General features: G+C 46.8%; 1 protein-coding gene across 2 annotated transcripts in view; it reads left to right on the forward strand.

The window, feature by feature from the left end:
• LOC121872099 (protein bric-a-brac 1-like) overlaps window positions 1-17,360 on the forward strand; it is a 117,553-nt gene that overhangs the window by 16,427 nt on the left and 83,766 nt on the right. For both annotated transcript variants that reach the window (XM_042374785.1, XM_042374786.1), the window contains exon 2: window positions 4,458-4,580. In XM_042374785.1, the coding sequence (XP_042230719.1) occupies window positions 4,458-4,580 (123 nt within the window). The remainder of the gene's footprint in view (window positions 1-4,457; window positions 4,581-17,360) is intronic.

Below are 17,360 nucleotides of genomic sequence, written 5' to 3' on the forward strand. Positions count from 1 at the left end.
CTTCTGAAGCACATCTCAGAGCAAACGAAACGCTGTGTGTGTGTGTGTGTGTGTGTGTGTGTGTGTGTGTGTGTGTGTGTGTGTGTGTGTGTGTGTGTGTGTGTGTGTGTGTGTGTGTGTGTGTGTGTGTGTGTGTGTGTGTGTGTGTGTGTGTGTGTGTGTGTGTGTGTGTTCTCTTAAATATGATTCTTTTTTGATCTCACGTTCTGTGAAACTCAATTATCTTATGCCTAGGCTTAGAAAATGAGCCCCATCCATCCGAGACCAAACCGTGGTATTAATTTCACTCGAACAGATAACAGCCATTCTGGAGAGGCCGGTCAATCCCTGTCATTTATTATCAGATAAGAAAACACCGGCTTATTTAGTGAACGGTCGATAGTTAATTGTAAAATACTCGATACCTGTACCTGTAATCACCTTGATGTTGTTTGTGTTTATTAGTTACATGAAGGTGAATGGGAGATGTTTATTACTTGTTGATATCCAGTTAGTTTTTAGTTTAAACTTTGTCTTAGTTTGATGTTATTTATGTGTGTTTTTATTATCTCTTTACGTCCCTTCTTCTATTCATTACTCTCCCTCTTCTTTCTTCCTTATTTATCCCCATTCACTCCTTATCTTCCCCTCCTTCACTTCGTTTTTACTCCCACCATCACTCTCCCCGTTCATACCTTATACGTTCTCCTTGTCCCCCCCTCTCTCTCTCTCTCTCTCTCTCTCTCTCTCTCTCTCTCTCTCTCTCTCTCTCTCTCTCTCTCTCAAGTCCTTATTCTCGTGAGCCATCTATCACTTCTATCCTTGTTCCTTTTCATCCGTAAACAATAGCCTCATCCTCAATACCAAGACCGGATTGAACTACCTTGATTAGGCAAAATTGTACTTCAATCTTGTCAATAAAGCTGTTAAATCTCTCTCTCTCTCTCTCACACCACTCCTTCCAACCCTTTCCCTTCTTTCCTCTCACTTCCATCTCCCCCTTTTACCTACTTACCTACCTGCTTGTGTCTCTATCTTAACCTTCCCCCCTTCCTCCTCCCTCCCTTCCTTCCATAACCCTTCCAAAGAGCAGGTAGATAAAAGGGAAGGTCGAGAAAGAATACATTGTTGGGAGTGAGATGAAGCACACGAAGGAGAGTAGAGAGAGAGAGAGAGAGAGAGAGAGAGAGAGAGAAGAAAAAAATATATATAACCCCCCAAAATTTCCTCCCCTCTAGCCTTGTATGGGACGAGCCGGGAACCATTTGTTTCAGCGTTAAAAGCATCGACCTTTTTATCATATTGAAAAGTTTGGAGCAGAAAAAGGCGCTATTCATTTCCACGCTACGCTATCGACGGCTCGCATTTTTCTTTGTCAGCCGTGACGTGCACAAATAACTCTCCATTATTTACACTGCGAGCTGTATATGACTAGAAAGTGGAGACCGGCCTGGGGAGGAGGAGGGAGGGGGGGGGAAGAAGAGACGGAGGAGGAGTATTTGGAATGGAAGGGAACGGGGAGGGAGAGGGAAAAAGATGAAGGAGGGTGTGGAAGGGGAGGTGAGAGGAGGAGGAAGGGGAAGACGAAGAGATGGAGGAGGATATGGAAGGGTGGTGAGGGGTTGAGGAAGAAGGGGAAGAAGAGGAGACGGAGGAGGAGTATATGGCATGGAAGGAAACGGGAGAGGAGAGGGAAAAAGATGAAGGAGGATGTGGAAGGAGGGTAAGAGGAGGATGAGGAGGAGAGACAGAGGAGGGAATGAGAAAGAAAGAGACGGGGGGGAGGAGTAGGAGGGAAGAACCAAAGAAGAGAAGTATACAGAAGGGAAAGGAAGATAAGAGAAGATATACATGAGAGTGGAGTGAAAGTATGGGTGGAAAAGAAAAACAGAAGAGTACGAAATGGAACGAGATAAGAGATACAGAATGATAAATAGAATGAATGGAAAAGAATCATGGGAAAGGTGTAGTGAGTGAAGGTTTGAAGAATGGGGAAGAGAGATTGTTAGGTTAGAAAAGATGGGATGGAATAGTATCAAGGAGGTAATGGAGCATAGCTGAATGGAATGGATGGAACGGAAGGCAATGGAACGAAGGCTAAGTACTCCGGAAGCAGCGATTTGATGCACTGGAATAGACAGACTTGGGATAGGTAGATAAATAGCAGGCGCTGGAACGGAAAAGGAGTGTATGAGGAAGAGGGAGGGGGAGAGAGGAAATGATAAGAATAGATAGTTGTTGAAGGGAAGTGCTGAGGCGTGGATAGGGATTCTGAGTTGAAGGATGCAATTGTCTTGGGAAGGGAAGGGAAAAGGGGAGTTGGATTGTCGCAGAGGATAGGGAAGAGAAGTGTGGAAGTGGATAGTCATTAGATAGAGAATAGGAGAAGTGAGATACTTATTAAGGATAGAGGAAAGGCGTTATTACGAATAGGTAGAAGGGTAATGTGTGGAATAGTAGTACTCTAGGAGTGGTTGTGGTGGTGGTAGTACTCTGGGGTAGTGGTGGTAGTGGTAGTACTCTGGGGTAGTGGTGGTAGTGGTAGTACTCTGGGGTAGTGGTGGAGATGGTAGTACTCTGGGAAGTGGTGGTTGTGGTAGTACTCTGGGTGGTGGTGGTGGTAGTACTCTGGGGAAGTGGTGGTGTGGTAGTACTTTGGGGTAGTGGTGGAGATGGTAGTACTCTGGGAAGTGGTGGTGTGTAGTACTCTGGGTAGTGGTGGTGGAGATGGTAGTACTCTGGGGTGTGGTGGTAGTGGTGGTACTCTGGGGAAGTGGTGGTGGTGGTAGTACTCTGGGGTAGTGGTGATGGAGATGGTAGTACTCTGGGAAGTGGTGGTGGTGGTAGTACTCTGGGGTAGTGGTGGTGTGGTAGTACTCTGGGGTAGTGGTGGTAGTGGTAGTACTCTGGGAGTGGTGGTGGTGGTAGTACTCTGGGGTGAGTGGTGGTGGAGATGGTAGTACTCAGTGGTGGTTGTGGTAGTACTCTGGGGTAGTGGTGGTAGTACTCTGGGGAAGTGGTGGTGGTGGTGAGTACTCTGGGAAGTGGTGGTGGTAGTACTCTGGGGAAGTGGTGGTGGTGGTAGTACTCTGGGGTAGTGGTGGTGGTGGTAGTACTCTGGGGAAGTGGTGGTGGTGGTAGTACTCTGGGGTAGTGGTGGTGGTGGTGGTACTCTGGGGAAATGGTGGTGGAGATGGTAGTACTCTGGGGTAAGGGCCAATGATGCTGGTAGGGTAGTTATGAGGGGGAATCACAACCAAACATCACAGGGTGTCATTACTATAGCGTAGATATTTCCGATTCGCCCTCTCGTGTACAGCTGCTTTACAAGGGAAGCTGTAACACTCAATTGTGATTAAGTAATACAATTTATATATATGTAAACAAATTCTACCTAATACGAATAAGTGAATGGATGTTTAGTTGTATCTAATTAATCAATTCAATTTTCAATTTCAATTGTTTATTCCTTGATAGAGGAAGCGGGATCCTAGTGCTGTCACTAGGTACTCCTGTACAATGACACCAGAATCATCTGGCAAGTGTGAAAAGTATATACAGTATAAATATTATAAAGGGGCTTACTAAAGCCTAAGGAAGGAAGGATATTCCTTTAACACATAATCAATATTATTTACAAAATAGCTGGCCAGTATGGGGAGGATCATCGTGTCTCCGTCAGGGGGTCGTTCTAATTAATCTCTATATAATTATCACCAATTGTTATATCCACAATAGATGTTATTTTTACTCAGTCTTAATGTTTGTGTAGTTTCTTTTGTGTGATCATTCTTTCCAGGACGGTAATGAACAGTGTTCGTCCAGGTTAGTGAGGTTGTAGGCCTGGCAGGAGGAGTCACGACCAAGTGATAATGACATGGGGAGAAGAGGAGGGACTGGTAGGTGGAGACTGGAGTGGCCTGGGGAGACTGGTTTAGTAGGTTGGGGGAGACGAGTGGGGTGGACTGGGGAGACGGGTGGGGGTTGACTGGAGAGACAGACACCAGCAGACCTCCCCTCCACCTCTCTCTCTCTCTCTCTCTCTCTCTCTCTCAGTGGTGTGTCACAACAAACTAATGAATCGTTCCATCATTTACTTTTGGCTGTGTACGACGCCCTTTTGTGAACTCTTGCCATCACCTCTCTGTCTTGTGGGACGCGGAGAGGGGGGGGGGAATAGACCAACCTTTTCTCCTTGGTAGGACTCGTAGGCGGCGATAGGATGGTACTTCATTATTATAGAAGGATTCGGATACTCAGGATAGAATCGAAAAGGAGGGTAAATGTATTTTAGTCGTAGGATTCTGACTAAAGAAAGGATGTTGTGAGGATTCTTGTGAGGGAAGATAAGACAGTCTGTGTGTGTGATGTACATAGAGGCTGGTGGAGGAGGTTGTACTTGAGCTATTTGGTAGGATTCAGATTTGGAAAGACGATGAAAAGGAACAATATTAATGTTAGTTCTATGATCGTTACAGGGTCACTAATAGTCCCTTGGAGTCAGCAGAGGTCAGTCCCTCAGATTAATACTATCATACACGGGCGGCATCTGTTACCAGGGTCAGGGGAGGAGAGTCCTGAAGGTCAGCCTGCTTACAAAGGTCAGTGATTATATTTGTCTTTTTGAAAGTTTGTTCTTGAAGGTCATTGGTCGTAAAGGAACCAATAGCGTAAAGCCTCCTCAGTAGGTCAAAAGGGACGGGAGTGTCGTGCAGGTGACCCGTCGTTTGTCAGACCACGCTCGTCTCCAAGACATGACGATGAGCGATGGTGACGACGACTATACCCGGGTCGTGTGTCGTAGGTGTGGTCTCGTCGAGCTGTGACACGCACCCTAAGGCTCACGTAGTATTCTTCTCCTTCCGGGTAGTTTAAATCTTACATCTTTCACGGTGTTTGAGTATTTTAACCTATCGTACAAATAATCGTATGTGTTGCGCTGGTCTAATGCCATCACCGGGATATGAACCGTAATTATTGAATGATACATTATTGGACTCGTGTATCTCGCCAGGTTGTGTGTGTCTGTGCGTGTGTGTGCGTGCGTTTTTTTTAGGCCGATTATTTCCGGGTTAAGCGACGGTGCCACGTCTCAACACCGTGAAGATGGTTGTGGTGTGGTCTTAGTTTTTAGTAATATACCCTTCAATTTGTGCTCATTTTATGCGCCTTGTTATGGTGTTTCATACTGTATAAACCCCAGATAATTAATGGTGCTCTTACCCCTAACATTCTCTTACATCTTGGTGTTGGCAGTGTGTATTGGTCGACGTCTATCACCATCCTTTACCACCACCATCACCATCCTTTACCACCACCATCCTTTACCACCATCATCACCATCCTTTACCACCACCATCCTTAACCATCACCATCCTTCACCATCACCATCCTTTACCACCATCATCACCATCCTTTACCACCACCATCCTTAACCATCACCATCCTTCACCACCACCATCACCATTCCTTACCACCACCATCCTTTACCACCATCATCACCATCCTTACCACCACCATCAACCATCACCATCACCATCACCATCCTTTACCACCATCATCACCATCCTTTACCACCACCATCACCACCATCACCATCCTACCACCACCATCCTTTACCACCATCATCTACCACCACTATCACCATCCTTTACCACCATCATCACCATCCTTACCACCACCATCCTTAACCATCACCATCCTTCACCATCACCATCCTTCACCACCACCATCACCATCCTTACCACCATCACCATCCTTTACCACCATCACCATCCTTTACCATCACCATCCTTCACCACCACCATCACCATCCTTTACCACCACCATCACCATCCTTTACCATCACCATCACCATCCTTTACCACCACCTTCACCATCCTTTACCATCACCATCCTTCACCACCACCATCACCATCCTTTACCACCACCATCACCATCCTTTACCACCACCATCCTTTACCACCACAACCACCACCCACTCCCACCATCACCAACCACATCTACCACCACCACACATCCCCTTCTCATTACTTCAGCTGCCACGTCCCTCTCGCCCTCCTCTCTTCCTCTTCTTCCTTCCCCTCCTCCATTCCTCCCTTTCTTCCTGATCCTCCCCTTCTTTTTCGTTTTCTTCTATTTTTACTTCCCTATCAAGAATCCATACTCTTCGATTCTCCTGTCTCCTCCCCTTCCCTTATACCCTTCCTCCCAGTCCCTTCTGCCCCTCCTCCCAATTCCTCCCGTTTCTCCTTCTCCCCAACTTTTTCCCCTTCCCCCTTCCTCCCATTTCCTCTTCTGCCTTTTCTCCTTTATCCCCCCTTTCCCCCCACTTCCCTCCTTTCCAAATTCCTACTCTTCCTTCTTCCTCCACCCCCACCTCCCCTCTTTCCCCCTCCCCTCCCCCCTTTCCCCCTCCTACACCCTTGCCGCCTCTGACCACAAGTTTCAAGAAGGCGGAGTCGGAGCACCATCCTTCATTGAATAACAATACGCGAGCAATGCCCGGTGCCATCCTTCACCGTGCAACAAAGCGTGTGCAGCGTGTCCGTCAGTGTGTGTGTTGGGGGAGAGGGGTGGCTGGCCTGTGCAATGGCCGATGTTGAGCATGTAGCCGATAGTATTGCACATGATCCATCGCCACGCTTGGGATTTTAAGGGGAGGATTGGAGGGGCTGGTGGAACAAGGCCGAGTCACTATGGAGGCCTTTGTTGGTGTGTGTGTGTGTGTGTGTGTGTGTGAGGGGCTGTGTTGCTGATGGGGGGTAGGCGGGCATACACCTACCCCTCCCTCCCTCCCTCCCTCCCTCCCTCCCTCCCTCGGCCCCCGCGGTGAGAAGGCGCTGGTGTCCTTAACACGCTGGAGGATGCGGCTGTCGAAGGAACTTTTTTACGGAGTGTTCAAATTATTGTGACACTATAAAGGACCCTGACATAGTGCACTCTTACTGAAGTACGTCATAGATTTTATATTCTTGAAATGTCTTATTTTTATGCTGAATTAAAGTTTTTATTTCCGGATCTACAGAGAGAACGTTATTGTGAACAAACGGCGGCGTTGAAATCTCCGAGTTTGGAGAAAAATGGCTTTCAACCTACGTCAGTTTAGCGGTCTGTCTGACCTGTACAGAATGTTTTCATTAAGAGAAGACTGCAGTAAACCTCACACAGGGTTTGTTTACACTGGTGAGCTATTTAGGAAGTGCTGATGTTCTGAACCTTCCTTACGACTTACCATTCAACACACCTCCCGGTACACGCCCATTCCTTCCTCCACCTCCCCTTCTCATACAATAACCCCTCCTTCCCTCCCCCCTCCCCTAGCATACCTTACAACAGCCCTCCTCCTTGCCATTCCTAAATATACATTGCCGTCCTCCCCTCTTCTCTGTGCTCCCGTCAGAAGCTTGGAGTTTGACCCCCTTCATATTATTACCCTTTGGTTCTTGAGTAGGTCCCCCTTCACTGGGTCGTGGAACATCGCGGCGTGTGTCAACATGGCCCCTCACCTTTGATGATAAGCTCTCTCCTTCCCCTCAAGACCTGCGACTATCAAATGAGACCCATACAAGTTGTGACGTCAAGTGAATCTCTCGGCAGCTGCTTGTACGTCCGGGACGCCTGAATTACTGGCGTCGAAATTTAAAGGAACGTTAAGGGTGTTTATTTCTGATCAGAGGAGCTGGGTGGCTACACCTCTTGGTGGTGTTACTCAACTCTCCCAAGTCCTCTTTTCTTCATTTTACTTATCCTATTTCTTTTTTATGTCCTCTTTTATGTAGCTTACCTTTTTCTTCATTTTTTCTCACCCTCTTTTCCTTTAGTTCTTTTGTTTCTCATTTCTTCTCCTTCCTTAGAATTGGCCTTCTCCAGCTTTCCTTCCTGATCTCTCTTTCTATTTATTATTATTCTTCCTCTCCGTAAATCGGGTTCCTACCTTCTCCATCTTGAAAATTTTCCAACATATGGTTAGAGGGACCAGGACCTGGATCATCTGTGACTCGGGACTCCACCACACCTCCCCGGGGTCACCAAATACACGTCGACTTTCAGAACTCAGAGAATCATAAGTTAGCTTATTTCAGCATTAAGTATCATTAAACAACGGGCATTAAACAATTAAACTGTAGGAAACCCCAACAAATAGTCGTACCACAGCAACAAAATAGTCTCTAGTATGCCTAAAGATATTCTATTAAACTCGTACGACAGTTAATATCCGCGATAACTGTGTCCCTTAATTAGCTCTAAGATAGCCCTGAAACAAGCATTACACCAGTCATAGTCCACGATAGACTGTAAACGAGCTTATCTGACGAGTGTGTCTTGTGCCAAACTGCGGGAGTTGAGGCCACTGTCGCAGGCCAGAGCTGTCACCGACGCTGCGGTCGGCCCTAACACAACACGGGAAATGGGGCGGCCGCATGTTGCATTTGTCAACGTTGCAGAGGTAATAACCTATATACGCGACTGGCTTTCTACACAGTCGCCTAAGTGGATGTATCCGTGGTGAGAGAGAGAATAGTGGGGAGGGGGGGGGGAGAGTGGGGGGAACGACGAAATGATGACATTAAGTCAAGACAGAGGTACTTGCCTGTAGGAAGGCCCACAGTGGAATAGTGTTTAAACAAGATATTCGGAGATGATCAGCCCAATAATTTGGCAGACATCTTCAGGCAGGTAGACCCTTCGACACGCATCTTCCTCTGGACTGACATTCAACGGAAATCATCTGATAACATACGCCCTAACATCACTCTACATAAACCGTTTGTCACATGCCGTCGACCGAGGTATCTGGATCTCTCTCCCTTGGTATTGAGCTGTAGGTCTAGTTCCCGCTGGTGGTAAATGACGCTGCGACTCGGTTCTGGCAGAGTTCCACCACCGGGGTTAAAGAGGATTAATTGTCTAACTAATCCTGGAGCAAACAGCCCTGGATGTTAATATTATCCAGGCCGCGAGCCGTAAGTTATCCCGGCCGAGGAAAGGGAGGAGAGACCACGATTTATCAGTCAAGTTTAGCCGAGGAGCTGCTGCCATTTGACGATGGTGTGGTGAGCCATCTGGCGGTGGAGCTACAGTACACAGCTAAGTTTCTTAAGCTATCTGATGGTGGAGCTACACAACTAACTGGTGAGCTATATGTTGGTGGAGCTACGCAAATAACTAGTGAGCTACCTGGTGGCGGGGCTACACAACTAACTAATAAGCCATCTTGTGGTGAGGCTACACAACTAACTAGTGAGCCAACTGGTGGTGGGGGTGTACAACTCCTTTTTGTGGGGTAAAATCATCTTTGAGCAACATACCGTCCATGTCGTAATATAAGGTTGCTTGGATTTACCGAAGATAGTGTAATAACCTTTGCTATGTAAAGTCCGAGATTCATTTTCGACCACTTCTTCCTCTGCTCTTTTTTTCAACTTTTTCTTTTCCATAATCCTCTACTTGGCATCTTATCTGCCTCCCTCCTTCATTCCCTCTTATTCCTTTGTGCTATTTCTCCCATTACTCCATATTCTTCCACTAATCCTTTCCCCCTAATCATCAGTCTTACCCTTTAGTCGTTTACAATCTTCCATCAGTCTTCCCTGAAATAATGATTTCTTCACCTAAGTCGGTGTCGTCGTGTCATGTGTGTTGTGCCCGTGTTTCGTCATTAAGGGGTCGCGTTACACCTGTCCACTGACAAGGGGCAATCGCTCTTCCTGCCACCTCCAATGGGGGTGGAAATCCTTAGCCAGGCTCGCACCTGTCCCCATGATGAAGTGGGGTGGAGAAGTGGTGGAAGGGAAGGGCTTGTGGGGTGGAATTAACCTCTATTTTAACCTCCTGAGAGGGGTTTTCGAGGACCTTAGCATTAACTAATAGGTTTTCATTGGCAACGACCTGTAATTGTGTGTGAAAATTGCACCTCCTCCCCAACCTGTCTCGTGTTGGGTGATGGTTTACGGTCACCCAACAGATGATGGTAATGTATATATGTGGAGTTACAATACATAGCCGGATAAGAGGATGTATACATGGAGTATTATAGTAGTAACTGGCCGGATAAGGGATGTATACGTGGATTAGTAATAATACAAAACCGGATATTCCCTGAAAATGGTAATAATAACTACTTAAAGGTATATTTATAATAATGAAAGTTTTCTTATTTTCAGTTCGTTTATTTTTTCTTATACGTATTTTTATTAATGTTTACTGAGCAAAGTTTGTGTATTGTTTAATTATGAGTCGTAATACATATTAGCTAATGTTTAACTAGACTAATTAGCGGTTGTTGCCCACGCTTAGTTCTAGTAGTTTTGGGTGTTGTGGTAGTGGTGGTAGTTGAGATTATTGTGGTTGATGTGGTACTTGAGGTTATTTTAGAAATTGTTTTTACTGAGCTAATTAAGATTGTTACTGTAGTTAAGATTATTGATGCTGTGGTTATTGTGGTTGTAGTTGTGGTTGTTGAAGTTGTTATAGTTGTGGTTGTTGCAGTAGTTAAGTTAGATGATGGAGGAGGAGGAACTGTGATGGAAGAAAGAGTAGAAGGGAGGTAAGGGAAGGAAGAAAGGGGAAGGGAGAAAGGAAGGAGAAGGAGAAGGAGGAAGGGCCGGAATTAGGTCGCAGACAAGAGTGGGTTGTTGACACTTTTTCTACCGTCACTTCCGTCCGTCTGACTGATAGTGCCCTGTTGGCTAGTCACGATGGTCCCACGCCCACGCACGCCCGCACGCCTCTCTCATCACCACACTACACCACTCCAAACACACCAGCGCCCACACCTCACCCCAAACACATCACTCAACCCAACACACTACGTCTCCACACGCCCACATCCCTGCACGCCTTCATACCCACACGCCCATTCTCGTCTGCACGCCGCTCGTCACAGAGTACATTAATGAGAATACAGATGGAAGCTGAGAGTATGTGAACCTTACCCAGTGATTGTCTCCTCCCCGTGTCTCCTCCCCCTCCCCCTGTCTCCTCTCCCTCCCCCTTTCCCCCTCCTCCTGTCTCCTCTCCCTCCCCCTGACTCCCCCCTCCCCTGTCTCCTCCTCCCCCCCCCCTGTTCCCCTTCACCCTGACTCCTCCCCTCCCTATCTCCTCTCCTCCCCTGTCTCCTCTCCTCTCCCTGTCTTTTCTCTCCTGCCCTCTCTCCTCCTCCTCCCCCCTCTTTACTGTCACTACCCCCAACTCAGTCCCCTCCCTCTGTCTCATTATATTATCTCTCTCTCTCTCTCTCTCTCTCTCTCTCTCTCTCTCTCGGATAATAATGTAATATATAGTGAAGCCGGAAGTAGTTATTATAAAACTAAAACATTCTATTTGAAAAGTTTAATTCCCACTAATTGTTATTTTGTTGTCTATTTCGTCTTACCTTATTATCTCCATCTTCTTGTCATTCCCTTTCGTAGTTCTTTCTTGATCAGTCATTGCTTCATTTCCATCCCCCGATTTATATATTTCTTCATTATTTTTATCTCATTATTCGTGTTTTTCAATTTACTCGTATTATCTTCTTATTCCATTGTTCTTTTTGTTTTTATTTTTATATTTTATTTAATGGTTCATTAGTTTTATTCCGTCGTTTATATTCTTCTCCTTCTTTTTCCTCATTCCTCCTTTTCCTCTTCATATTTTTTATTTGTCCTTCCTATCTACAGTTTCCTTTCTTTCATTTCTCTCTTCCTTCCCCACCCACCCTCTTTCTCTCCTATCTTCCTCCTACCTCCTCCTTTCCCTCTCCTCCTCTCTCTTGTTTTTCCACCTCTTCCTCCTCATTCCCCATTCTCCTTTCTTAGCCCCTTCTCCTCTTCCACCACCACCTCCCCTTCCTTCCACCTTGCCTTTCCACCACAACTACCACCACCTCTCTCACCTTCCTTCCACCTTGCCTCTCCTCCACAACCACCACCTTCCCTTCCTTCCTCCACCTTGCCTCTCCTCCACCACCTCCCCTTCCTCTTCCCTCTCTCCTCTCTCTCCTCCTCCACCACCTCTTTCCCCTGCGCTAGCTTCTCTTATTACATTTCTGGCTAGCCGTAATGGGAATTCATTATAGAATATTGGATCCCGCTTCTGGATATCTTATAGAAAATGGAATATTATGTTACATGTTCTCGTGTAGCATATTAACGTAATATTGGATTCCCTTTACCCTATCTCTTAACAAATCAAGGGGTGGGGTTATTGAATGGTCTTGAGAGCTTCCTTTGGTTCCTCCCTCATCTCCCTCACCTACCTTACCTCCCTCCCTCCCTCCCTCCCTCCTCACCTACTATATCTCCCTCCCTCATCTACCTTGCCTACCTCCCTCCCTCCCTCCTTCCTTCACCTACCATACCTACCTCTCCCCCTCTCTCATCTACTATACCTACCTATCTACCTACCTACCTACCTCCCTCCCTCCCCACCTCACCTACCATACTTGCCTACCCCCCTCCTTCCCTCACCCACCTCCCCCTTCCCTTCCTCCCTCCTTCCCTCCCTCCCTTTCATCATCTCTCAATCTATGCTTCTTCCCCTCTCTTCGCCCCTTCCCCACTATGCCCCTCCCCTCACCTCCCCCCCTACCTCTCACCCATCATTTCCCTATCTATACAGCCTTCCCCAATACCCCCAAAACCCTCATCTCAAGTCTTATTTAGCCAATTTTCCCCCATTTCAGTCTTTTAGTCCATTTCACTCCCCCCTCTCTCCCCTATCACTCACCCCTCTCTCCCTGTCTACCAACCCCTTTCTCCCTTATCTCACTCCCCTCTCCCCATTAAATGTAGGGGTTTCCAGGCTGAGGTTTTAATAGGTTAATAGGAATGTATGGAATGGTGTTTTGTATGGTGTCTCAGTCAGGTGGATGGTTTCTCAGATTGGGATGTATGGTTTTCATCTCTCATTTGTATGGTTGTTGCTATGGTATTTGACCTTGATATAGAGGTTAAGTGTTTTTTAGATTAATGAGGTTTTTTTTTTTTACACATTTTCCGGTGTTGTTTTTTTTACGCTAATTGTGGGTTTATTTATAGAGGTGGTTGGTTTATTGAGGTCATCGTGTTTTGGGTTATGATGTCACCATTTATATCCCCTAGGGTGGGTTATGACGTCATCATGTAAGGTGTTAGGTCTAGTTAGTGTGACGTCATCTTGTTTGGGATTGTGACGTCATCGGTTAGAGACTTAGAGAGGCCGTACAGCTGAGGCGACCGCAACGTGATTAATTTGGTGGGCTGTTCCCTTACTCCTCCCTCTACCTCCTCTTCTTCATCCTCCTCTGCCTTTCTTCCTTCTCTATCTTACTTCTTGCTCTTCCTTTCTTCCTCATTTCCCTTTCTTCCTCCTCCTCCTCCTCCTCCTCTCCCTCTCTTCATTATTTCCCTTTCTTCATTTTCCTCTCTCTCTTCTCTTCCTTCTCCTCTTCATCATTCTCGTTGTTATCCCCCTTCCCCCTTTAGCTTCTTCCTTCCTTTACTCCTCTCCCTCCTTCCCTCTCGTCCTCTTTCTTTCTCCCTCCTCTCCCAATCTCCCTCTTGTTTGTTTCCACTTCCTTTGCTATTTCCCCCTTGTCCTCCTCGTCCCCTCCCTCCATCTTCTTCATTCCTCCCTTCTTCTACTCCCCTTCTTCTTCCTTCTCCTCCTTTGCAATTTCTTCTGTCTCCTGTCATATGTTTTCCTCTCTTCTCTTCCTTTATTTCCGCCCTTATTGTCTTTCTTTTCCTCCTCCTCCTCCTCATCTTTCCCTTTCTCCCATCTTTTATATGTCTTCCTCCTATTCTATTCATTTATTCTCCCCCTCTGCCCTTTCCTATTTCTTGTCCTCTTCCTTTTGAGAATTTCTACCCTCCCCTTTCTTCTCTTTCTCCGTTATCTCATTCACCCCATCCTTTTCCTCTCCCCATACACTATCTCTGTATATATATATATATATATATATATATATATATATATATATATATATATATATGTATATATATATGTATATATATATATATATATATGTTAATAAATATGATGTATTTCTTTGTGTATGAACCTCTGTCCTGCGTGGCAGTGACAAGTGATACCACCCTCAGTGTCAAGACCTGACTGAATTACTCACAATAGGCAAACTGTACTCCAAGCTTTGTCAATAAATTTGTTAAACTAAAAAAAACTATCTCTCTTTTCCTGCTCTTCTTCAGCCTTTATCCCTTCCCTCTCACCTCTCTTACTCCACTCCCCCTCCCCTCCCCTTTCTCATTCCCTCTCTCACTCTCTCTCCCCTTTCCCTCTCTCACTCTCTCTCCCCTTTCCCTTCCCACTTACTCTTCCCCCCTCTCCCATTCTCTCTCCCTTTCCCACTTACTCTTTCTCCCCCTTCCTCACCCGACTTACTCTCACTTCTTTCCTCTCTCCCCATCTTCTCTCTCTCTCTTCTCCCATTCCCATTCATTTCCTCTCACTCTCCCCTCCTGCCTTCTCCCTCCCCAGAAGATGGTAACTACCGAACAGTCGAGGGCAATTACTTGATACTTAGAGAAATTCGAGGCTTTCGTCGGTGCAGCTTTTGTTGGTAATGCTGCTGCTGCTGTTGTTGTCGTTGGTAGCACTGCTGCTTCTGATGGTATAGTTCATGTGGTTATTTTTGTTGTTTTATTCTTTTGTTACCACCTATTGTTGTTGTTATACAGTTACACCTAATGTAATTTAAATTGATAATAATGATGGCGATGATAATGATGGTAATGATGATAATGTTTGACACTAATGATGCAGGTTAACGTATTAATATGATTGCTCTCGTTAAATGATCGTTCGTTAGGTCCCTTGCAGTGTGTTGCAGGAGGAGTTGCAGGACATAAGGTGTGTGTGTGTGTGTATATGTAAAGAGGAGAGAGAGAGAGAGAGAGAGGAGGGAGGGAGGGAGGGAGGGAGGGAGGGAGGGAGGGACCATGTAGGAGCAATACATGAAAATCTTGCAATCCGAGCTGAAGGAGGAGGGGGAGGGGGAGGAGGGGGAGAAGCTGTGCGATAGAGCCAATATTAATAATAATATATTACTTTTGATAGCTGTCAGCCAGATGTATAATAACTATCCGAACTCAGCACAGGAAACTTAGTAGGTGGCGCTAGTGGTGGTAGTAGGTGGTGTGGTGGTGGGAGGGAGGACCCATAATAATTCACTCATTTTAGAAGGGGCCAACCCGATTCTTTATTGCAATTTTGACGAATGCCGATCACAATCCCGAATAGATGCTTGGTGATAAAAGCTTGTGGTGTGGTCGTCTCTTGTATTTATAATAAGTTTGTGTGTGCCTTATCAGCTGGGGATCGTAGTTTGCGGAATGGTATCGAAATTGCAAACTCTCGATGTTGTATGAAACTCACCACACTGCGTTTTGCCTTCCATTCCTGAGAGTTTCGCGCAGTTTCGGAAACTATCGTGTCTACCTTCACCCCTACCTCCCACCACCATCAGAATCCCCCCTTCCCTCTCTCTCTCTTACTTCACCCCCCTCCCTTTCTCTCTTACCCTTTCCCGTCATCTCCTCTCTCCTCCCCCCACCCTCTTCCCCCTCCTCCATTCTCTCCTCTCCTTCCCCTCCCCTGTAACTCTCATCCCCTCCTCTCCTCTCTCTCACTCTCTAGACCCTCCCTCACCTCTTTCTCCCCTCCCTCCCCTCTCCCTCCCCTCTCCCTCCCCTCCCTCCCTCAACATCGTCTTACGTCTTGTATTGATTCAGTTGATTTTTTATTTGTTTCAAGATTTTCGCAACCGGGGGTGATGGTGGGGGAAGCTCGTATTATGAATATCCTGTGTAATTGCTTTTGAAATTAAAATATATTGATTTTTTATCTGCATTTTCTTGGGACTTTCAGGTGTTTATCAGGGTTTTCCAGAGTTTTCCGCCTCTTTTTTTTCTTAGAAAGGGGTTAGGGAGAGAGGAGGGAGAGAGGGGGGGGTTGTGTGGGAGAGGGGGGGGACTAGTTTTTCGACGTCACATTCTGTTTTCGGTGCATTTCTTTTTTCGGGTTTCAGTCACACATGTGTTTTCTTCTTTTTTCTTTCTTCCTTTCTATGAATTATGTTGTTGGGTGGTGTTTTCCTCTTCATCTTCCCGGGGGTTCTCAAGGCCAGCCTGAAGAAGACCCCGACGGTGGGTGAAATGAAAACTGATAGAAGAAAAAACAAGTTACAGAGTCACGCTCTCTCTCTCTCTCTCTCTCTCTCTCTCTCTCTCCCTCTCTCTCTCTCCCCTTTCCCCCTATGTCCTTTTGTTCATATACTTCCTCCCCTCCCACTTTGCATCCTTCTCCCTTCCCCTCCCTTCCTTCCCCTCTCCCTCCCTACTCTCTGTACCCCCTGCCTGCCTCTGTCTACCCCTTCCTACTCCCTGTCTCTCTCTTCATCCCGTGTATCCCCCTGTCTCTCTCCCTCCCTCCTCCCCTCTCTCCCTCCCTCCTCCCCTCTCTCCCTCCTCCCCGTCACCCGCCCCGCCCCTTCCTTCCCTACCTCCCAGCGCCCCCCACACGTGCTCCCGCGTACCCTGAGGCGGCATGGTACGCACCTCAACAATAGTGAAGGTGCATAGCGCTGATAGATGCTGGAGTAAAGACGTGCTGCTCCTGTTGGTGTGAGTAATTGTGACGAGTCTAGTGTGTTCCTCAGTTGGTGTGACGTGAGGTGTTGTGGCGGGGTGACGTGGAGGGTGTTGTGGGAATGTGTTGTAGCGAGTATTATGCTGGGGTGACGTGGGAGGGGGAAGTTGTGGAGAGGTGACGTGAGTTTCTGATGGTGACGTAGGGGATGAAGGGGGAGATGGGTGAATGACGTGGAAGGATTGGGAGGGATGATATGGATGGTGGTGGTGGTATGGTACGAGGGGGAGGAGCCTAAAGGGTGATGTTTTTTGTGATTTTAGAAATAAATATGTCCCCTATCCTCACCTTCCTCCCTTTCCTTACCTTCCCCCTCCTTTCCTTCCCCCTCCTGCCTCCCTCTTGTAACTCCTTTCTCCACTCTCCTCCCATTACCTCTTCATCTCCCCATTCCCTCCTTCTGTTCTTCTCACCTTCATCCCCTATCCCTCCCCCTCAGATGGGTAACACGATCCCCCCCCCAATATAGGTCGTATCTCGTCAAAAGAGCCCGTTCATCCCATGTGGGTGTTGTCGGTGAAGTAACAGCAAGGTGTTTCCCTCAGTGCCACACACGGCCCTCCTCCCCACCCCCCTTCCCCCCACCCACCCTCTCTCTCTGCTCATCATTACTATCAGGTCTCAGTTACTACCCACTCACTCAAGTAATAGGTCTTCATGGGTTCTGGTTCACTCTGGCCACTTCATGATCCTCACTCAAGTAAAAGCTACTAGTGGGTCCTTAATCTACAGTACTCGAATAAAGTAGT

Source organism: Homarus americanus, unplaced genomic scaffold (assembly GCF_018991925.1).
Source record: "Homarus americanus isolate GMGI-L3 unplaced genomic scaffold, GMGI_Hamer_2.0 scaffold29373, whole genome shotgun sequence".
Classification (NCBI taxonomy): domain Eukaryota; kingdom Metazoa; phylum Arthropoda; class Malacostraca; order Decapoda; family Nephropidae; genus Homarus; species Homarus americanus.